The sequence below is a fragment of the Lepidothrix coronata genome, unplaced genomic scaffold (genome assembly GCF_001604755.1).
Source record: "Lepidothrix coronata isolate B3197 unplaced genomic scaffold, Lepidothrix_coronata-1.0 Scaffold20, whole genome shotgun sequence".
NCBI classification, from domain to species: Eukaryota; Metazoa; Chordata; class Aves; order Passeriformes; family Pipridae; genus Lepidothrix; species Lepidothrix coronata.
The window spans coordinates 5362598-5385887 of record NW_016690200.1 but is presented as its reverse complement, the minus strand read 5'-3'; the positions used below and the strand labels follow the sequence as shown (position 1 = coordinate 5385887).

General features: G+C 45.6%; 2 protein-coding genes across 2 annotated transcripts in view; one reads left to right on the top strand and one right to left on the bottom strand.

Moving 5' to 3' along the window:
- The window catches only part of LOC108493835 (store-operated calcium entry regulator STIMATE-like), a 32711-nt gene extending 25411 nt beyond the window's left edge, over window positions 1-7300 (top strand). The window contains exons 5-6 of the mRNA XM_017807719.1: window positions 5906-6030; window positions 6670-7300. Coding sequence (XP_017663208.1) covers window positions 5906-6030; window positions 6670-6783 — 239 coding nt within the window. The 3' untranslated portion in view covers window positions 6784-7300. The remainder of the gene's footprint in view (window positions 1-5905; window positions 6031-6669) is intronic.
- Window positions 7301-11633: 4333 nt separating this feature from the next.
- ITIH5 (inter-alpha-trypsin inhibitor heavy chain family member 5) overlaps window positions 11634-23290 on the bottom strand; it is a 43423-nt gene continuing 31766 nt past the window's right edge. Inside the window, exons 8-14 of the mRNA XM_017807862.1 lie at window positions 21938-22109; window positions 19181-19490; window positions 16310-16863; window positions 15889-15954; window positions 14711-14827; window positions 13048-13425; window positions 11634-12062 (exon numbers count right to left, since the gene is read on the bottom strand). Coding sequence (XP_017663351.1) covers window positions 11764-12062; window positions 13048-13425; window positions 14711-14827; window positions 15889-15954; window positions 16310-16863; window positions 19181-19490; window positions 21938-22109 — 1896 coding nt within the window. The 3' untranslated portion in view covers window positions 11634-11763. The remainder of the gene's footprint in view (window positions 12063-13047; window positions 13426-14710; window positions 14828-15888; window positions 15955-16309; window positions 16864-19180; window positions 19491-21937; window positions 22110-23290) is intronic.

Here is a 23290-nt window from a genome sequence, read left to right as displayed (position 1 = left end):
TTTGCTGAAATATTGCCCTGAATGATGACAGTATCTTGGGGGGGGAGAGAATGAGCTGACTCTTGCACTGACCTGTGTGGGCAGACTGAAACTGGTGTGTATCTCTGCACTGTCACTCTCAACTTCCCCATATTTAGTTGTAATTAATCTTGGCTGAGAAGGGCTTGCTTTCCTCACTGTAATTGATAGCATCCTTTTTTTTTTAGAGGACAAGGCCTAGTCAGGAATCCTGTTTTTGTCAGCATCTGGTATTTTTTCAGCCAGATGGTGGTCCATTAGCTGGAGGAAGCTGTATTTTGTGTAGTCTGAGCTTGACACTCCAAAGTTGTGGTGGGGGAGGAAATGCTGCAGTTCCAGCAGACTTAGCTCTTGTTAATGATGTGTGGTTTGGTGGGTAGGTGGTGTCTGCTTCTTACTGACTTTTGGACAGAGACCACTGTGTTAGTCCCTGGGATGAATTCCCTTCCTTCCCCTGGCACCCAGACCTGGTTTCAGTGTGTTCTGTGCATGACTCCTGATATCCTGCAGCTCGCTGGCGAGACTTACGGAGATAAGATAATTCCTGGCAATCTCGGACTGGCTCCTGGAGTAGCTTCTGCAGAGGAATTTAGGACAAACAGAAATAGCTCTTGCTCTCTGAGAACTCTTTCATAAAGAGTACCTCAGCTCTTGTGTTGATGGGTGGGTGGGACAGTTACTGGTGACAATGCAGCACACACAGAGGTAATGATGTTTTCACAGTGTGCTTGGCAGCCTGTACAGCAGCCAGGGCTTCTCTGTCCCAAGGGTGTAGTGGGGAAGTGGCCACTGCTCATGAGGATGCAGTGTCAGAGGAATCCTCCCTCTGGCAGGGAGGGCAGGCAGATGTGAGCAGCTGTTGAGACAAGTGAGTCACTTCTCCTGGCCCTGCCTCCAGATAAACAGTTACAGCCTGGCGAGGTCACTGTTGGTAAAGACCTGCTGTGCTGCCTGGATGTGCTGGTGTGTTCCTGAGGGTTTAAGATCAGTTAAAATCACACCAGCTCAGAAGCAAAGGTAAGGAGGTGACATCTCTAGTTGAGAAACCAACATCCTTTCCTGCCTTTCGAACCTAAACTTGCTGCATTTAGTCCCATTTAGTGGCTGCTGTGGATACACAGAGGGTGTTGCAATTACTAGTCCTTCATGGAAATGGAGCTGGATCTCTGCCTTCTTCCACTGGGGTAGGGGGCAAGCGTTTTGTGACCTCCAGCTCAGTTTTGGATAACCCAAAGGGGAGATCCTGTTTATTTCCAGAAGCTAGGAAAGACTCTTCTGGCAGCTCAGCGAAGACAGGTTGTTTCAAGTTGACAGAAACAGTTCTGACTTTCTTTCAAAGGCTTTTCCAATCTTCTGAGTATGTGACTACTTTTGTGAGGCAAATTTTTGCTGAGATCTTCAATGTCCAGGTTATTTGTCCATCCTGAAACCCTCTGATCCGTCACTGCAGTGGAGCTGCCAAGGGGACCATTTTTTACCTGAGGCAGTCTGCAGGGATTGCTTCCTCTCTGCTCAGGCATGTTCCTGTGCCTCTGGCCCGACAAATAGTTTGGGCAGAGGAGGAAGTTAGTGAAGAAACACAGCAGTGGGTGACCTGTTTTCCAGCTCTTTCTTGGCACTGGGCCTTGAGGTATAGCCATAGACTCGTGCTTCATGTGTCAGCTTCTTAAGCTGTGAATTAAAGATCATGTTGGCTGGCTGAGTCCTGCACCTGGATTGACTGGAATTTAGGCTTGAAAGCAGAAAACGAGCATTTGCTGGGCTTGTTGCTGCTAATAACCTGTTTCAGTGGGGGAATTTCTCCTCTCCCTGCTGCCCAGTGGAGGAGGAAGGGGGGCTGAGCAGTGTCTGTGTGTGGGGCAGGGCTGGCTGTGGGTCATGTGTCCCATGGTTTATCAGGGTTCATCAGAGCTGTCTCTCAGCAGGCGCCACCAGCTCCCCATCACGCTGCAGGCTTGAATTTCAGCCCTCTGCCTGTCTCACCAATGGAGTGTCATTATTTTCACTCCAACCAGCAGTTTGTGTTTGCAAAAGGAGGGGTGGGGAGATAGGAAGGAGAATGGAAAGTGGGGGCTGAAGTTAACCTGTTAAAAACCCACACTGAGTATTTTCTGTAGGGAGAGCAGGAAAACTCAGCTTTGTCCTTGGCTTGGTTGACCAGATGGGCAGCAGGAAGAAACCCACCAACCAGCAGTCCTGCCTCTGGTGTCATTTACTGACTCTGTGGCTGCAGAGCACACCAGAGAAGTGGCAGCCTCTGCTGGGCTTTAAGGCTGCTCTGGTGAGCCAGAGAGTGGGCTCTTGTTTATAATGGAGCAAATGCTGAGCTTTTTTTTGCACTGAAACCCTGAAAGGGACAAAGTCCCTCCTATGGTTGGAAGAGTTTCATCTTCCTTTCCTTTCTTCCTTCCATGTCAGTCTTAAGCTTTACGTTGTTTCAGACTTGTGCCCTGCCTTGTAAATGTTCATGGAGTCCTTCTTTTGCCTTCTTATGGGATAGAAAAATATCTTTCTTGAGTGCCAGTCTGCATCCAGTGCTGTTCAGGCTGAGGAAATGCATTCATCTGCAAGGCCCTTGTTTCTGCTTTGTATGTGTCCTGCCCTTGACCCAAGTCTCTTTTCCCTTGCCCTTGCAAGTCCCAATAAACTTTAGATCTTATCAGTGGTTTCTTTGTTTCCTCAACTCAGGAAAACAGTCAGTTTTAATAATGTTTTATTTGATCTTTTTTGAGTTTGTTTTTTTTTTTCCTTGTTGTTGGTTCTTTCTTTTTCCCCAAGGGAGGTGGATGAGTTTCTGTTCCTTTCCTGAAGGCTTACATTTTCAGAGACAAGCCTTAAAGCAAAAGTTTAATACTTTAAGTTTGGGAGGAAAGCTAATACTAATACATGGGGACCTGCCTTTGGTCAGCATGGAGCTCAGCACCTGTCCTGATTCCCTTCATAGGAGCTGTGACTTCTGGTATTCACTAGACTGCAGATGCTGATAAATGCCAATACAATGCTGCTTGCATATAAGTATTGAAGAATATTCCAAGAGCAAGTTTGATTTGGCTGTTGCTCAGCTGAACTGATTTTTAATCAGCTCAAACTCGTGGTGAACTTAGGTACCTGATCCTTACAGGGAAGATAAATAAAGGTGGGCATAGAGTTGCCTTTGGAAGGAAACCATCCCACCTGCCAGTCCTGCTGAGTTGTAGCAACTCACCTAAGCTCAGATCCTCTAAGGAGGATGGTGGGACGGATGGTCCCTACTCTGGACATTGGAATAGACTGCCCAGGGAAGTGGTGGAGTCACCATCTCCGTAGGTGTTCAGAAGGCTGGTGGGTGTGGCACTTGGGGATATGGTTTAGTGGTAGACTTGGTAGTTCTGGGTTAATGGTTGGGTCTTTTCCAACCCTAATGGTTCTGTGATTCTGCACCAGACTGGTGGAGCTTTGGGCAAACAGGTTTCCATGGTTAGTGGGGAAGTGGTCCCAGAGCTGCTTTGTTTTACAACCTATGCCACAGTTCCTCTCTTCTTCTGCCACTAAGGTGGTTTGGTTATCCAAAAGGATGGAGTACTAAACCAGTAGCATACTGGTATGCAGTACTGAACCAGTGGGCAGCATCTTCTCCTGGCCAGGAGGGATTGGCAGCATGTGTGCACAGCCCTGTTTCAGTAGTGTGACCCATGTTTTGGGAGCTGCTGGCTGCCTGGTGTGGGGAGAAATGTGGGAAGTATTTGGGGACTGCTGAGTGAGACAGCAGCACATTGTCTCGGGACTGGGACACCACAGCCCATTCCCAGCTGTGCCATGGACCCACTGTGATCCTGACCTGGACACATCTGCAGGGGAAGAGCCTCGTCCAAGTTGTGCTGAAGACTCCCAAATTGGATTTAGGCTTGAAAATTACATCTGAGGGGATGTCCCGTGACTGTCACAGCAATGAGGTGCCATCTTGTCATGATGCTTTCCCAGGGAATTGTGGAAATATTACTGGAGACTGTTGGCTCGTGCAGCTTCCTGCAAGTGTATAGTGGGGGACCTGAAGGGGTCTGAATGCACAACACTCAGTGCCTGCTCCATCTCCATCCATGCTTGGCTGCAAGGAGTTTTGAGTTTTCCACTGAAACCCACCCAAATCACCAGTTCATTAGGCCTCACAACCAGCCTGTTGCAGCCTGTCAGTTCAGTGAGCTTATGATGCTGTGTGTGACTAATTACCCACCCATTTTCTCAGGTTCAACAGCACCACAGTATTAATACGATAAACAGGAAATCTTCACGTGAGAGAGATGGAAACTTTCCAGTGTGTGTCTTGAATCAAAAAACAATTCCTTGAGACCAGTGGAGGGGGGGACAACAAGAGAGCTTAATCCTGTCTACTGCTGTCCTTTGAGTGCCTGACTGAGGACAACAACATGGGATGGAGGGGCTGGAGTGTGCGTGAGGGTGGGGAGGAGGAAACCTTCCCCTGCGGTCTCTTCTGCTCCTTTGAAGTCACTGACTCATTGGAGTTTTGTGTTTCCTGTTTAGTGGTTTTGTTGCTGTGGTGACTGGCCCTGTGGTGCTGCCTGAGTGCTGACGAGTGGAGGGCACGTGAATTCACAGCTGTGCATGGGGATAGACAGAGATAAGAGTAATTCCCCCATGCTCCTGGTTTTGCCCCAGGAATACTGGGCTCTGGGACTGGTTGAGCTGTTGGGGATGTTCTGTGTGTGGGCAGAAAGCCCATTTACCATATCCCTTGTGCTTTTGAGCTGGAAGGCTGTTCAGTCAGGCACAGTGTTTGAGGAAAGGAGAAAGGGGTAGGATAGAGTTGAACAAACAGTCTGGTCTGGAGCATGAGTCTGAGGAGGAGAAGCTGAAGGAACTGGAGGTGGCGTAGCCTGGAGTAAAGGAGGCCCAGGGGGGCCCTTATTCCTTTCTATAACAACCCTAAAAGAGGTTGTATCCAGGTGAGGGTCAGTCTCTTATCCCATGAAACAAGTGATAGGACAAGAAGGAACAGCCTCAAATTGCACCAGAGGAGGTTTAGATTGGATATTAGGGAAAATTTCTTTACTGAAAGGATGGTCAGGCACTGGAACAGGCTGCCCAGGAAAGTGATGGAATCATCATCCCTGGAAGTGTTCAGAAAACGTGTAGATGTGATGCTCAGGGCCTGTACTCAGTGCTGGTGAGGCCACACCTCAAGTGCTGTGTCCAGTACTGGGCCCTCAGTTCAGGAAGGATATTGAGGTGCTGGAGCAGGTCCAGAGAAGAGCAACGAGGCTGATGAAGGGACTCAAGCACAAGTCCTATGAGGGGAGGCTGAGGGAGCTGGGGCTGTTTAGCCTGGAGAAGAGGAGGCTCAGGGGAGACCTCCTCACTCTCTGCAACTCCCTGACAGGAGGTTGTAGCCAGGTGGGGGTTGGTCTCTTCTCCCAGGCAGCGATCAGCAAGACAAGAGGGCATGGTCTTAAGCTCTGTCAGGGGAGGTTTAGGTTAGATATTAGGAAGAAGTTCTTTACAGAGAGGGTAATCAGCCATTGGAATGGGCTGCCCAGGGAAGTGGTGGATTCCCCGTCCCTGGAGGTTTTTAAGCTGAGGCTGGATGTTGCTCTGAGTGCCATAGTCTAGTAACCATGGTGGTAGTGGATCAAGGGTTGGACTTGATGATCTCAGAGATCCCTCCCAACCCGGCTGATTCTATGATTCTGTGGTTTAGTAGTGGACTCAGCAGTCCTGGGTTAAGGGTTGGACTCAGTCTTGGAGGTCTTTTTCAACCTTGATGATTCAATGATTCTAATCAGTCAAGCCATGAATGTTACCCATGCAAACTTCTGGCTGGTGTTGGGTTTCAGCTCTTCTGCAGTCAGTGCAGCCACTGCCTGAGTAAAATCCAGCCTTTCTCCTCTCCCAGATGATGTGGCTGGAGGATGCCTGCACGTGGCTCCATCTGCATCGTTCAGGCACTCTGGGCTGGTGGCAGATGGCTCAAAACAACCCGTGGTAGCTTCAAGTGTGGAATTGGCTCCTGAGAGTGAGGTGTCCCTGGGGGCAAAGGGCAGCCTTCTGGTCCTGCAGCAAACTGAGCTTTCTTACCTGGAGAGGTACTTGTGAGAGGTGTCAGTGCTCTGTTTTGGCTCCCACAGTCCAGACTGGGCCAGGAGCCTCTGTGCCAGGTAGAAATAAGGTGCTACCAGGTTGAGGACATCACTTCTAAGCTTGCTGGCTATGGCTGAAGCTAACCCTGTAGCTCTGCTTGCTCTTCTAGCTGAGCTCCGGAGATGACAAGCAGCTGGGGGCCTGGGAAAAGGTCTACATGTGGTACAGCTGTTCACAAAATATGTGGCCTTGGTTTTTTACATCTCCACTGAGGCTGTAGCCTGGCCTGAACATCCATGTCTATGTGTGAGTCCTGTCCCATAGGGAATGGAGCCTTTAGCTGCCTGTTCTGCTGTTCAGGAGGGGGCTGGGTCACCACATCATCGTGGTGTCTGTGCCCAGATCTTTTTGTCTGTTGTTGGAAAGATGGTCTGGATGACCCTGAGACCTTACCCATCTGCCAGAGAGGATTGGATCTGGCAGCAGACCCCTCCAGGGGTGCTTGATCCCTTCAGCAAGCAGCATTGAGAAGATCTGAGAACTTTCGCTCCATCAACATCTGTCTGTTCTCCTTTCTAGGTGTTGCTCTCTCCAGACATGGATTTTGATCAGTCTGAAAGCGACCAGGACACCTCAGGACTCCATGGAACCAACCAGAAGATGAAGCAGCCCAGCTATCAAGTGGTCATCTGACAACACTGGGACAAGGGAGGTGGAGGAAGGAGCAGCACTGTGATCCTTGGGCTGGCCAAGGAAGGGCAGGGTGGGGAATGCTAGTTGATCCCTGTGGATCTGCAGAGATCCTTTTGCCTGCCTCGTCTAGACCTGTCCTGCAGTTGTTTCTGGGATGTTATCCGTGCATCCTGTACAGGCTTGAGCAGTATCTGCTTTCCCTGTGTTCCCCTAATCTGTACACACGCAGGCATGTTGAGATTGGGGTATGAATATGTACTTTTCCTGGCTGGCCAGCTGGGTGTGACTTTTTTTTGTCAAGGCTAGAGAAAGAAATCAAGATTGTTTGCTTTTTTATAGAAAAAGAAAAAAAAGACTATTCTCTGCTACCTGAACTGTGACACTTTTTATATGCACAATGCTCAAAAGAATTGGTTTGCAATATGTATTTAAATGTCTTGAATTGGGAAGATTGTCTCAGTGGATCTGATTATTTTTTACTGTTTTATAAGGAATACAATAAATATTTGACCTAAAATTGCCTCATAAATGAAATGACTTCATGTGCTCAATATTCTCTGCAAAACCCTAATGCTGTGAAGAGGAGGAAGGGGGGGCTGTTGAAATCTTTCCTGACCAGGGAGGATTATCTTTCTGCAGCACGGCTGTCCTAGTAAAGCTGCAAATGAAGAGCTGAGCCACAGTGCTTGGTTTCTTGGATGAGTTGTATGAGCTGCTTCAGTGGAAAGACCTGGTGCATCAACAGACCTGGAGGTGGATCCCAGTTGCCACCTTACAAGTGAGTGTTTACTGAAAGTTGACTCCTTTTTACCTGGTGTAAAATAAACATATGAAATCTCTGCAGGACCTGATTCAAACTGGATGTGCACTGTTAACTGAAGCCCCATTAGCCAGCCCTGATTTTCTGGAGGTAAGGGAATGGCCTTGGATAGGACTGCTGCAGGAGAAGACCCTGGGTCATCCCAGGTCTGGCACTTTTTGTTTCAAGTGTGAAGTGCAGGGCTTTGCCCTTCCTCTCCTGTTAACGTACTGTATTTGTCTGTAAACACAAAAATGCAAAACACTTTGCAGCTGTCCTGGGGAGGGAGTGAGCACAGAGCAGCTGCATAAGCCACCCCCAGGCTGGGTGCAGATACACAGCTGTGGTGAGACCCACACAGAGTCCGAAGGGTGGATATTCCTCAGAGCAGGACCTGACCCAGGATCCACTGAACTGAACTGGTATCCCTAGTTGAGCTGTAGACAGCTTTGCTTATTGCAAGGCAGTCCCCATAAGGGATGGGTGGGATTGATCTTTTATTTTCTCTTCTTCCTTTGCATTTGCCCAAGAAAACACTCCTTATTAAGGAGTAGAAATTAAAGGATTTGGGTTTTCTAACTTAGATGGATTTAGACTTTTAAAGGCTGAGCTCAAGCCTGTGAAGATATTTGGTGGGGATTTTTTGGGGTTTGGTTTGTTGTTCTTTTTTCCTTAACTTCAAAGTAGTTTAGAAGCCTTAGATGCAAATCAAAGCCTTGCGTGCCCTTCAGTGAACTAGACATGCTTGGCTACACTTGCAGCTGTGCAGCTTTATACTGTTTTTCTGGAAATTAAGTTCTTTTTGTTTTTCTTTCTTAATGAAGGGTCAAAATCCTACTTTTGCTGGCACATCAAAAGGTTTTTGGAACACATGGCACACAGCCCTCTGAATAGATCATTTATATTGCTTAGTGAAATTGGTTTCGCAGTGCAACTTCTGCTTGTCTGGGGAGTTCTGCACTGCTAAGGGCTGGAGTAAGTCCTGTGCTGTGTCATGTCTTGACTGGAAATAGATTAAAACAGCTTCCCTATTTGAAAGTTGCTCTGTTTTGAGGTGTACTGGTATTTGGGGATTTGTTCTTGCTATAGGGCTGCACAGTGCAATGCTGCAGCACGTGGAGAGTGCAGATTTGGCCACAGCCAAGTCCTTGTCCTAAAATAGAGGTGAGTGACAGGATCTTCATCTTAGCCCTTAGTTCAGGCTGCCTGAGAAAGTTCACAGTAGGCAATAGCAGGGCAAGGAAGATGGGAAAGGTTGTCCCTCTCAAGCATTGTGTAGTCACTGCTGTTTCAGCAACCCTAAGTTCAGGAGTCCTGTTCCCTTCTCTGAAATGATGGTGTGCAGTTGTTTCCATTGCACTGCAAAGTGGTTGCTCAGCCTCATTCCTGAGCTGTCTGAGCAATGTGCAATCTGTGGCTGTGTCACTGCAAAACCAAGTGCTCTGTGACACTGTTGGAGATGAGAACAAGTGCATGTCTGTATGTGCAGCGGGAGCACAAACTGTTTTCCCATGTCCTAGGCTACTGTATTTAAAGGCTGGATCAGTCTACGTGGTTAAATTCTTATTTTACTTCAACCAACACACTTATTGCTTTCTGCCAAGTATATGGAGGCTGAAAAACATCATTGACCTCTAATTTTCCATTGAAATTACTTTGGCTCCCAACCTATTGTGACTGATTCTTTCAGCCATCTGGAAACACGAGCTTGTCCAGCAGCATAAAACATACATAACCTCAGCTTCAGAATTCTTTTGTCTTTGCCAAATGAAAGCGTCACTGCAGCATTCACTGTAAAATATTTATTGTGAAATGGATAACTGGAGCCTTAATTAGAACTTGAGTATAGTGCTCCAGGTGCTTCAGATCGCTGAGAAGTTGGACTTGATCATTGTTATCTTCAGGCCCTGAAAGAAATATGTTTCCTTGGCAGGAGGAGGAGAAGGAGGAGTAAAGATGCACCTGAATCATTAGCAATAAGCGTGTGTGTGTGTGTATATATATATTATATACATATCTATATACAGGAGAGGAGAGCCCAAGCCAACTGCTCCCCTTAGCAATATGACTGAACAGCAAAATGTGGGAGGAGAGGAAAGATTTCAAAGAAATCTCTTTTCAGTAAGGACAGTATGAAGACACCTGCTGAACCCTGGACTGTATAGAAATTCATTGCCACCATCCTGTTCTCCCCTGCCAGTGGAATGGGAGGTTGTTTGGATATGGGCTGTAGGTGATCTTCCTGCTGTCTTCTTGGGTGGAAAAGTCAACTTCACAGGTGTTCTTTCTCATCTCATTTCTGGCCCATGAGCCCACTGCAGAGCATTAAACATCTTTCATTATTCCACACTCAGGACTGCACTGAAGGTCCTGCCTTCGGTTCTCCCTTGCAGGAGAGCTATTTCTCAAAATAGCAGGGCCCAAAGCAGTAGTTTTTTTCCTTTATGTTTTGTTCCAAAGTACGAGCCTTGGCATGAGTTTTGTACTGTAAGGATCTTCCAGAGTGCAATTAAATCTTGCTGGTTGGTTTTGGCTGTTTCCCTCTTCCAGGCAGGACATGGTGTGAATAAGAAACCATGCTTGCCACCTGCTCTGCTGCCACGGTCTAGTAGCACTAACTAGTTGCTCAAGCAACTGGAAAATCACCACCCCACCCCCAGCAGCTGGATCTCCTACAGCAACACTATGGTTTAATTGTTAAATATGCAAAAAAATCAGTCAAGATTGAATCTATTTCTGCAGGTCTCTGGCAACTCTGTTTTCTCCTAACACATGGATCTAATTTAATTTCTGGAGATGCTTCTACACCCTCCCTCCTTCCTTTCAGTTCTGGAAAGGCAGAGCATACATAAGCTCAGTTTGGCCTTGCCCTGCGAATGTCTTTGTGGTTGTCAAGTCCTCTTTGGACGAGTTCTCTACTAGAATGCCCCTGTGACTGATCTATAGCATTGCTCAGTGATGCCTCACTTTAAAATAGACCACAGCCTTGCAGTGTGGGTCTGCAGGTTTCTTTGCAGAGCAGCACCACCTGCAGTGGGGGTGGCTGGCAGACCCTTCTGTAACCTCCTGCTGCCAAATTCCTGCTGCGTGCAAATTCCTGCAGCGTAAGGGAGGAGAAAGGAGCCAGGGATGAATTTTTTTTTTTACAATTTGGAATAAATAAAGACTTCCTCCCTGATTAGAAAAGCAGCTAGAAACATCTAGTCTAAATTGAAGAGGCTGCTTTGTAGACTCATAAGCTGTTGTGGGTTCTGGTTCATCATCCCTTGGAGAATTTAAATCTTTGCTAAACAGAAGTGATGAGATGCTCAAGGATGTGGCAGGTCTGTTGGAAGCTCATGGTGGAACTTTGTTTCTCTCTGAGGGAGTCAAGACTCACGAAATCACTAATCCTGCAATGATATTTAAACTGAATTACGTTGAATTAGCTGCTCCATGGAATGGGAACCTGTTGCTGCTGAAGACTGGAGGTGCTTTTTAAGCAGTCAGGCTGTGCCCTGAGACAGCAATAAACCACATGAAGGTTTTCACCACTGTTTTAAGAGTCTGTAGTGGTTCAGGGAAACTTATGCTCAGTGATAAATCCAGACCTCATCCCAATAACCAGGAAAGCAATACCCTCCTGTGGCCTGTTGATTTAAGGCTTTGGTTTTGTTACCTGTTTGATGCTAGGGAGGCACTGCAGATGAATATCCACCCACCTCTTCTCTCTCTCTTTTCTTTCCCCATGGACCAAGGTTGGAGCAGGTGCTCCAAGTCACTTCTGTGCAAAGCATATCACCTCAATAGGCATTGTGCTGTATGACCTCTGCCTCTCATGGGGTGACTCACCAGCCTCTTGGGTGAATTGCACAGATCCCTGCATGGGTTTACTCAAAGGTCAGCAGCTCTCTGCTCTGTCCAATATGAGTGCTGGCCCATTTCTCCCTCCCTTCCCACTGGGAGATCACCAGTCATGCCTTTAACCATGTCCTCAACCCTCCCCCCAACCTCCTTGTTCTTCAGGAATTTGATGAACAGTGTTCATCTCACATGAAAGAGAGACAGCTGATTTCCAAGGGCAAAGTCCTTAGTTTCTTTGGCACCAAAAAGTAAAGAAATATTCATTAAATGGCCTAGTAGAGGCTTCAGAAGGGACCTGCTGTCACACATCCTGCTGCAATGCATTGTTAGGACTGGTCTTAAAGGCTGTTAGTTGTCCCAAAGCTGGTCCCTGTGTCGAAAGGGTGAGAAGCCAAATAGTCCTTATAGCTCCCATCAATCAGTTTGTCTGCATTGTTTTTGGCAAACCAGCATTCAACCTCCTGCTGGCCATTGTAGATCCTCCTCTGCTTCCACACCACAGGAATGAGCCGTCCCTTCACCTTCAGGGTATTTGTAGGGTTTGGCTTTAACACTTCAGTGTGATTCTGACCAACCTGCTGATGACTTGCGTTTAGAGATTCCTGAAGAAGTTTAACTTCGTGGTTCAAGAACTGACCTGCAAGGCAAGATAAAATAAGAGTCCATGACTGGCTGATTTGTGCCTGTTGTGGTTTGGTGGTTTGTTTTTTCAGTAGGCTGTGTTTGAGGATTCTCAGCAAATGGGGTTCTAAAGGGCTTCTCTGCAACAGCAGGATGAATCTAGGTCCTGTGATTCTTTTCTAAATCCCACAAGCGTAGAGGTTAGAATAAAACCCTTTTTTTTTTCACTGGTACATTGCCTGAGCTAAAGCAGCTTTTTTAGCTGCTAGTAGTAAGTGCCCTTCTGTGGGACATGGTTGCTAGAGGTTAATAACCCATGCAGTGCCCATCAGCTAGCAGGAATATCTAGGCCTGAAGCTCCAGCTTCTCTTCCCTTGCCTTCTTGGCAAGAGTGTGGATTTAGAGGTTTGTGCATGAAAGTGGCCTGAATCCAAAACCTCACTCCTGAGGGATCATCTCCCGCTTAACCTGAGGAGACCTGAGAGGCACAGAAACTGTGACATCAGTCTTGGAGTTCTGGGCCTGTACATGACCATAAATATCAATACATCATCTTAGCTGAAAGAACCCAACCATCTGGTTATTCTCTGAGCCTACCTGAAGCCTAGTTCCTGAAAAATATAGGGATGGTTCATTTCCCTTACGTTTGAAAGAAAGGGGCCACAAGAAGTTCTTCCGGAATATTTGGTTTCTGTCTCTATATTGGGAGCATCGAGCATGTGTGTTCTCAGAGCAGCTCTATCAAACAATCATAAAAAGAGTAGAAAAGTAAAAAACAGGCACAGCCATATAGCTGGATAGTGGGAGATAGATCGTACAGGAAAAGATGGGGAGAAGAGCTGGGGATACTAAAATAGAGAAGCTGTTTGAGAGTGGATGTAAAGGTCTCACCTGGGAACTTAATCTCCACCTTGTTCACCTTGTTCCTTACCCTCTGTCTCTCTTTGGAAGGACCATTTTTGTCTGGTTTGCAGCTCTGAACCTGAGAACCTGTTACCTACCCAGTAGCCCGTGGGAGTCAGAAGAGAGGCCTTTGCTGTTGGAGATGTAGAACCCCAGGTGGTTCCTCTGATACGGGGCCGGCTTCTTGTAGCGGTGGATGAGGATGACGAAGCTGATGGTGTCTCGTATCGTCACGGTGACGTTGGAGTTGGCAGAGATGGACACCTCGAGGCTCCTGCTTCTCACAACAGCACTCCGACCACAGGACAGGACGAGCCTTTCCCCGTCATCCAGGATGATCCTCCTGGGTGTGATCTCCAGGTAGGATCTCTCTGGCTTGTTGCTGAGGATGGTGATGGTGCTGAAGTAAGTCCGATGCTTCTTGTGGCCATTGGGTGGTGCAGGAGCTCCAATCAGTTGCCCATTCACGGTGACACCTTGCAGGAAAATAATCAATAAATGAAAGCTGGAACCAAAATAGGTCTGATGTCTCAAAACAAAAGCCCTGAGACCAAGAACATGCAGATTCACCACCTCGTGCTCAGTTATTTCACTTACCAGTATTCAGAAGAGCATAACCAGTCTGTTATAAAATTATTACCACATACAGAGCACATGAATTTACCCAAGCTCAGAAATACTGGCCTTCCCTGGAAACAGGTGCCCCCAGGCCCATTAATCCTAACACAGTGTACACAGTGCTACCAGAAGAACCACTCTTGAGTGATCCAAGGTGCAGATGCCACAGAGTCAAATAAAGCCTTGATGTCCACAGGAAGATTCCCAACCATGATTTTTTTTATTTGCTGTCCATCAGATAGTGTCTCACTTCCCACAGGCCTCTGAACAGCTACGGGACAGTAACAATAAAGGAGGAGGCTTGTTGCTAACCCAAGCCAGACCCAACCCATCAACACTGAGATATCTCCACATCCCCTCATTCCTGGTGGGATCTCTCATTTCTGTCTTTAAAGACTCAACTTGCAAGTGATACAGAGTCTGTTTTCCTCAAGCTCATTCTGCATTTGAGCCACAGAAGCATTCAAGCAGTAGCATAAACAATCTGTGAAAGAAGATGAAGGGAAACATTGCCAAGAACTGGATCTTGCTCACTAAGGCAGGCCTGGACACAGAAATATGGAGGTTAGACCACTGCCACACAGAACAGAATTCTTATAACTTTGTTGTGGTGTTTTGTAAAACCAGTCTGTGAATTGTCTCTGGTTTTGACACTCCTTTCTCCCACTGTTGCCCTGCTCAGGACATAATCTGATTATTAGCTGCCCTGCTTAGAATTCCAGATCGGATCAGACCACAATTTGGGCCCCTGAGGATCAGACTGGCTTGGGCAAAGCAGATCCTGAATCATGTGGGTTTTCTCGAGGCTGTCATGACTCAGTAACCAGTTTGGTAATTTCTTTACTGAAGCAGCCTCGGTGCTCGATGAGCCTGTTTAGGTACTTTGCTCTATCCTACACCAAGCAGTACTGTAAAGAGCAAACTTTCAATAACAGAGCAATTTTGGTGAATCCAAGTCTTTTATTTGCATGTTGTGACTTTGTAACTAGAGGACCGATGAAGTTGCACCATCAAAGACACTTTTCCTGATTTCCTGTCCCTTTCTTGCCCGTGAAGCACCTTGGTGCTTAGTCTTACTGCTGGAGAGCTGGCCTTGCACTTCAGTTTTCCCCCCACAGGCAACTGCTGGACTTGGCTGCTCACCAGATTCCTTGTGATCAGAGACCAGCCGGAGAATGTCCCCTGGTTCTCCGTCAATATTGAAGCAGACAGAGAACTTGCTGGAGGGAAAGTCAATGACAAAGTGAGGGTCTCCATCCGCTGGGAAAGACATGGAAAAAATGTGAGAGGCTTACACAGAACTGCAACATCCAAGATCGTAACAAGACTGCTTTTTCAAGTGTGTTTGTCCCTGTTTTTTTCCAAGAGCTCCTGGTTTGTTGTTTTTAGAGGGTCAGATGGAGTTTGCCAGGAAATGCCAAGTTTCGCTTTGTTGTTCCCAAAGATTGTTTTGTTTTGTTTCTCACAGAAGAGGATGGTTTTTAAATGAAAACTCAAACCCCAAAACAATCTGGATGAAAATCAGGATACTTTCTTCCTGGAATATAATTTCAGTGATTTATGGGAGTTATCATGCAGGTGTTTTAAACTCCTCTTCTCTATATTTTCTTGGCAGGCTACATCCCCCACAGCATGAAAATTTTCTAACCAAAGACTGATGGGTGTACCTCACACTGAACCCTCCCAGCCCTCAATATCAGATTAGAGCAGTCAACAGCAGATATTGATCCCACAATCTTAATTTTTCAATAATCCTTCACCCCTCATCAACTACCATATAGATGTCATTAATAAAGCAAGACAAAAAGCTTATTTTTTAAACTAAATTTGACCTTATCAAGTGAAATTCAAGTAAAAATTCTTGATCTGGACTTCTTCTTCAATGTTTAATGTATGAAAAGAATGTAAAGTAGAGGTGCAGAACCAAGAGGAAAATAATAATATACTATAGGATATTCTTTTTTTTTCCCCTTCAGCAACATTTTTTATGTCTCAGCAACATTAATTTATAAAATGTTTTTGACTAGATCTAGTACAAAGGGAATGTGTTTCCTGTTCTCCCCTAATTTACAGAAGTCTCAGACATGAGGATCAATTGTTGCAGATCATCTGCCTTGCTATGTTTGCTCGGTCTCCTTCTCATTACTGATCCTCTCTGTATTTTGTTTTTGTTTTCATTTTCCTCCCTACCCTATTGGTCTAGCAAACAGGATTTTGGCTGTTCCTTGGGATGGTTATACTACAGTGACTATGCATCTGAGGTTTCCATAAGTCAACCACTATTATTTTGCACTATTAAAGGCATGGAAACAAGCACTGACCTGAAGTTTTGGAAATTTTAATTCTTTGTTTATCTTGTACTTGTTTATCTTGCTCTCTGCGTATACCTAGAAGTGGGGGAAGGAAGGCTGTTATGATTATTTTTTCAGCAGCAGAAAGAGTCACAGTATGAAAGTGTTTTCAAAATATTAAATCAGGGACATTATGGGGCATTTAAGCTTCATTTAGAACACCAATTTTTCTTCAATAGTTTCTAGAGCAGCAAGTGCTTCAAGGGGGTGAGTCAGGTGCCTAAAAGGTTTACTTAAGTTTACCCAGCTCACAATTAGCAAAATTGATATGAAAATCTCAGCTTTACCCCTCAGTTCATCGGTGAGGATCATCCCTGTGCCAAAGTCAGCCATGAGACATCACCTATGCAAAAAGATTTCTTACCAGCACAGGGGTATTTTTCTCTCGTACCTGGTGGTGCTCTGTGTCCCTGCAAGCTCTGCAGCTTCTCCCCGATTCCATCAGTAGAAGGCCTGATAAACTCCTCCTGAGGTGGTTCTGAATGGAGCCCAGCCTCTCTCATCTTCAGCACGGTGAAGGGAGTAACAAAATTGTAAGCCAGGGCCATGGACTTGGCTTTCTCCATCAAATGGTCTTTTTCCTGACTGTCATCACTCTTCAACCGCGAGTTAAGCAATTCCTTGATGGTGAGGTAACTCCACGCCCTCTCGATGTAATTTTTATCACCCTTGCCGTCTTCCAGACCGGGGACACCTCTGATGTCATTCCTGCTTGGCAGGTCAATAGCCACGTCTGTTTTGAGGAGGATGTACTTCTTGGAGTTGCTGGCAGTCACCTCCACGTGGAGCTTGTCAGAGGTGCGGTTGATGAGTTTGCCGGCGATTATAATCTCAGAGCCATTGAAGTAGTTGGGGAAGAAGTTCTGGGTGACCTGCTCCACATCATCTTCAGGGTAATCAACACGGATGTCAGAGAGGAGAGGTGTTCCTATTTCATCATAGAACCTTAAACCAAGACACATTTCTCACTGTCAGTACCGTTCGTCCAAGTGTATAAACACACTCTTGTACATGGCCAAGGATGCAGTCAGGTTATCTACTATGGCTCCTAAGACACTCAGGGGCAGTTAGAGCTACCAGACACCAAATTTAACTATCACATCCACTGTAACTGGGCCCAGAGAAACAGGGGAGTCTCCACCCTTAGAGATTTTCAAAAGTCTTTGTCTGAGTGGACACAGCCCTGAGAAACCTCACCTAAATTTGAGGTTAGCTCTCCTTTGAGCAGGAGGTTGGATTACAGGATATCCAGAGGTTCCTTTCAACCAAAATTATTCTCTGCCTCATTTTAGTTTTCAGTGTTCCTTAGGCATCTAAACAAAATCTCCTAAGTATGCTCAGAAGGATCTCAGCATGGCCTGGCAGTCACCTCCCTTCCACTATGATTCCAGGTCTCTGCAGAGGTATTTGTGACCACTTCAGTTTGCTTAAGAAGACTTGTCCATTGGAAGTAAATTCTTGGCTCATGAGGCTCACAGAAAGCACCCCAGTTATTAAAAAATGCACTTCGAAGAGATGCTGCTACCCACAATATTTTAGTGATATTATGTTTGGTATGCCAGAGCCAGAAACTGTAAGACCAAAATGTTAAGTCCCCCAAAGCTGGAGAGACTCTAAAGCTTCTGTGTCTCTGGAAGACCCTACTAATGCCATATTTTCCATTTAAGCGCCAGACTGCTCATCTCTTGGCAAGTCATTTGAGTTTAATTTGGTAAATAAACAAAGAATTGGCCTCGGCCCTTTTTTTAGTTCAAGCTGCATTTATTTTACACATCTGGTTAAACAGATTGTCTGGAAGCTAAAGTCACACTTTGTACTTTATTCTCTCTCCAAGGGAACCCAGAGCCTGAATTGCTTGACTTTGTTTTAAAGTCTGTCTGAGAACTTGGTGTCTTTCATGCAGAGACATCACCAGATTTAAAAACACAAGTGAATTAAACCTGAGAACTCTCTGAGAAGTATCTTCTGGGTTGTAACAAATGGTGGAGAGATACAACCTGTCTCACAGTAAAATTCAAGGAAGTATCTGTATAAAAATACAATTCACTGGCCACAAAAATCAGAAATTACATTGGCACCCATGGAGCTTTTCCCTCCAACAGAGGTTTGAATTGGCCTCCAGCAGTGATTGTGCTTTTCTGTATAAATTTGGCACCTGATGCCAAATGGCTCTGCCATCACTGAGCTTAATAAACAGTGAGCTGTTTATCAGATAGAAGTGTTTGAACAAGTACCTTCTATGCTGGGTTACCGCAGCCCAGTCAATCAGAAACTCCTTTATTTGACAGGGAATGCCACTTGCTATCCAAAATGCATGTTCTGAGGAGGAAATCACATGGGTGGAGTGGCAGATGGATCTACAGAATTTGGTTTAAAATGAACCCTTGTCCACACATAACCACCAGAGAAAGCAAAGCTCTAGTGGAAGCTGCATGGTCTCATTGCTCCAGATGAATTAGGCATAAGATAGGACAGAGGTCTCTGCTCAGTGTCTGGGTTTGGTTTCTGGGGTTCAAAACACTACCAGTTTGGGAGTGAAAGCCAAACATTTTTGTTTGGAAATGCTGACACACTGCCTGACATTTTAGTCAGAGCTGTGGTTCAGGTATCTTTTTGCTGTTCCTCACAGGGGTCTCCCCTTGGACTACAGCTCCCTGATCACAGAAGAGGAGCACGATCTCTGGTCCTGCTGGATAATGAAGATTACAGGAAACTTAGAAGGAGTTGGGTCATAAAGAATGAGGGAATTAAGTGACTTTATGATCATCCCAGGAATGACCTTTATGTGTTGTTCAAAGCTGAATATTTTGGAGTTCAGGTAAAAGGTTATAATTTTCAAATAATAAAGAAATAATTTTCTGCCCCAAGTTGGGATCTTCATTCCTGATCCCACTTCATGCTGTTTATTTTGTCAATTTGAAGTCAATGCAACCTTTCCTCTAACCATCTACCTGTGGAGAATTGGCCCTCATGCCCCTCAGTTCTCCAGGTTTACATACCCAAAACAATGGCCTGAATTAAGGAAACAAATGCCTTGTTCTCAGGGGCTGGGAAGCTTCAGTACAACTGACGGGATGTGCTAGGAAGGAGACAATTTCTCGGTAGGCATCCTCAGTATCTGAGCATAATCAGCCTCTCCCTAACAGAGTTGAGCCTGAGGGAAACTGTCATTTCTTGCTATGCCTCCTAAGGGGATTTTCCATCCCAAAACCCTTGCCAGAGGACTCAATGCAGACATAAGCTCAGAGAGAGCACAACAAACCCTTTGAGGTGGCTGGCTGCATCCTCATCCTCCTGGAAATGCCTCGTCATTCCGCAGTTCTCCAGTGCCATCCTCTCCAGCAGCTTGTGGTCCACGTCGTTGCCAATGCCGATGGTGAAAAGGCAGAATTTATCGCGGACGGCGTCCTTGGTGTTGCTGAGGATTTTGGATGACTGTGTTTCCCCAACAGTTGGCCTCCCATCCGTGAGGAAGATGATCAGAGAGACGCTCCTGGCATCGATGTCGTTCTGAGCAATGTAGTCATTGAGCAGCTTTGCACCAGTCTGGAGAGCTTCATTAATATTAGTCCCTAGGAAGGCACCAAAATTATTAGGTCATTTCTCCTTCTAAGAGTGGTGAGAATAATTTCCCTAAGCTCCCTTTATTGTGGTGACAGCATTTCTGTACATCAGGATGTTTCTCTTCTCTACATGAGGTTGCACTACCTCTTTAATTCAGCTGAGCTCTGTTACTCAGCACCAGTTTGGAACAGCTGTTTATGGTCTTATTAATTGAAATATGAATTTCAATTCATCATGTGACATCACTGTATCCTTGAATGCTCAATGTACAGAAACCAGCCATGGTAAACAGAGTCACAGCACATCCCATGCCTGGCTGGTACAAACAAATATGGTTAAACTTAATTATGGGATTCTCCCAGATGACATCTGAACTAGGAAAACAAGTTCTTCTTGCTTTGTCTGAAGGGCACAATATTTGGAGACAGGGAAAACGCCTTCAAAAGGGAAAACAAGTGGTTGCGTTTGTTCTTCGCACCCCAGGGGATACAAAGTTTAAAGGGAATAGAAATGGCTTGGTTAGCTGAGGAGTGTGTTTGCACAAAACAACTGGCTAGCAGAGAATAGAGCTGCCTGAAGTGGGGAGGGAGGGACAAAACAGAAAGTAAATGAGGAAACAGATGTATATTAGAAGAATAGCCATGAAAATGATCCAAGCCTACTGTGTATTCAAAAAAAAGCAAGAAAAATGAGTACAGTATCCCTTTTCTCCATGTATTTCTTATGCGAGTCAATTGGTTGTGGGAGCTTTGCAGGTGAAATGGATTAAAAGCCAAAAAACAACAGACTCCTTGGAGTCGAGAAGGGGAGATCTAGAAAGGTTATTAGCAAGGCTATGCCAGCAGGTCTGACCATGCAAGACATACCTGGAAACTTAGTGTGCACAACCCCAGTGACTGCAGAAACAGGAAAGGGGCAAAGACTTCTGAAAAGTCCTCAAAATCCTGATTGCATCTTTTGCAAAATGGTTGTGAACCAAAAACGTGCACCTGAGTATCCTAACACTCTCTCAGTCCCCATCCAGATCCAAAATTTCAGAAAGAATTTTTTCCCCAAACCAAAACCATTCCATGTAGCAGAGCGTGTCATTTCGAACTCAGTCATATCACAGAGCTATCAAGCACTGAAAACTGCCTTTTGCCACATGATCAGGTATTTAGCAGCAGTATTTTCCCCCCCATTTCTCTGGTGTATGAGTACACAAGAGTGTAACCACACCACGTTCATTGTGTGAGTGTGATCTGTGAGCTCAAGTGTGTTCATGTTCACTGGGAGATACCTGAGCAATGGCACCTTTATAGGGAAAATGCAGAGTTAGCCAAAACTAAAGTACCACTGGCCTGTGGTGGAGAATCACTGCACCTTCCTGTTGAACCAGAGTTAATCATTTCCCTTTACTTTTGTTCTCTGGCAGGTTCGTGGGCAAACTCAGCTGGTTCCTGCACAGCTCTTTTGGCACTTCAGGAGTAAAAGGCTTTGTTCTCTGAGTTTAGTCCCACTCTTGGTAATTGTTTAACTGGGCAGGTCCCTCGACCGCTTCCTAAACTCTTCCTCTCACAACACAAACAGCACGGCCAACCATCCTGTTTGCCACGTTTTTCCATCAGAGGGTTTCCTTTGCTAGGAGTGGTCACTGCTCAGGGTCAGCCATCAGAAGGCCCTGCCTGACCTCCAGCCAGGTGGGACTGCTGGCACGGGGGAGGGTTGTTTGATTACAAACCTCATTATAGTTTTTTTACGCTACTGTCCATAGCCTCGCAGGAGACCTCGGAATCAAATCAAAAATCATGCCTGCACTCTGCCACTGTTCTGGGGTCTTCTCCTCTTCCCTCAGGCAACAAGACACAAGCAAAATGGGACAAGAAATTCTTAAACATCACTTTGGCTGCTCTTTGGTAGAGACAAGAGGACAGTACTAGGTGAGACACTAAGTATTGCAGAAGGCAATTCCACAGTCCCTGCTGGGTACTCCGTCCCTGGAGTTTCCAGCCCAGACAAAACCGTGTGCCTGATTTTACACAGGCTTTCAGAAACTGCACAAGTACTGGCCCTGTGTATCCTTCACCAGGATATGTGGGTTTTTTCCTGTGTCCTCAAGAGATAACCTTGGAAGCTTTCCCACTTCAAGGGTCTCATCAGATAAAAAAGAGAATGGAGTCCACTTGGCTTTAAGAAGTATATAGAATCATAGAATAATTTGGGTTGGAAGGTCATTTAGTCCCACACCCCTGCAGTGGCAGGATCTGAGGAAACCTTCCCATCACGTGCATTAATAAAGACCACATAACCTCTGTCACATAACCCTGAGTGGAGGTGCAGAAGGGACCCCCTGGTCCTATGACCTAAATCCCAATGTCTGTTTACTGCTCCATGCTACAGGACCACACTGACCACTCTCCGTTCTCTTGTAGTTAGTTGGATAACAACATTAATCCTGTTCCTATCTGGATCTTACCTCCAGTAGGTGACATGTTATGAATGTACTTTTTGGCATCTCTGATGTTGTTTGGAGTAACCGGCACCAGCCGGTCCTGCTGCCACACCTTTATCCGGTTGGAAAAGCCAATGATGTTGAAGTGGTCTTCAGGCCTTAGGTCTTGGAGGATTGTGAAGAGAGCTTCTTTGGTCTAGAAAGAGAAAGAAAAGAGACCAGTAGACACAACTGTCAGTGTTTTAGTGGGCAAGAAGTGAATTTTAAGACGTTTACTGAACTTACAGATATTTCTACGCTGCCAGTTGAATGGCGAAGGAAACTGGGATGTCCTTCCCTGTCTCAAGGCCTGATATCTGTGGTGCCAGATGCTAGGCCAATATGAGATGAAAGAACAACACTTGCCCAAAAGGTCTTGCAAAGCTGTGAGGCACATCTAGACCTAACTAAGCTTTAAAATCACACACAACAATTAGGATAAAAGCTCCCAGTGACTGGGAGAACCACGTTCTGTATTAAGGGATAGTGACTAATAATGACTAATAACAAAAACTCCTTAGAGCTTGTCTAAAGCCCTCTAGACTTGCAGTAAGCTGCAAGTGGCATATAGTTAAAACAGGTTGCTTATAAGTTGAAATATCTCTAAATATGTCAAGGATGCACATGCTCTGTTCATAATTAGGGTACTGATTGCTATATACATTCTCTAATGAATAGTTTCAGCAATTAATAAATGTTTAAGGTAATATATTCAAATGAAATAGATAGAAAAAGAAGCCCTGACTAGGCATTGCAGATTCTACCTAAACCAAGAGGAGAAGTGCAGAGTTGTCCAGTTCTCCCCAGTGTAACCAGCTTTGATTCAGCAGCCATGCAGCTGTGTTCACATGGAGACAGACCTCAGCTTAGTAAGACTGAGAGAAGATGCCCAAAAGCAGTCTCTGTCCATGCAAACATGCCCTATATTTGGATGCAAAACACATGGGAGGAATATGAGGCAATATCTGTAAGTAGAGGGATCAGCAGATTCTCGACTCAGCCCCTTCTTGGCCACCATTAAGCCTTTTGAATTCCAAGGAAAGCTCTGCAGGAAATAATATGGTGGGCTTACCAGCATCTAAAGTTTTCTCTCATGCCTGTCAGGAAAATATGTGAAGGGCTTGTCCAGAAAAAATAGAAAACTAATCAGCAGTGCTGGAAATTAGATATTTCTAGGTCTGATGTTTCTATGTAAAGACAGTTTGGAAAGGAACTCAAAGGCCCGATCAGGCTGTGTCATCAGCATCCCTCTGGATTCTGCATGGAAGATGATGATGCAATGATGCAACTGCAAACAAACCTAATCCTCACAGCTGGTGACTTGGCTTCCAGTCCCTC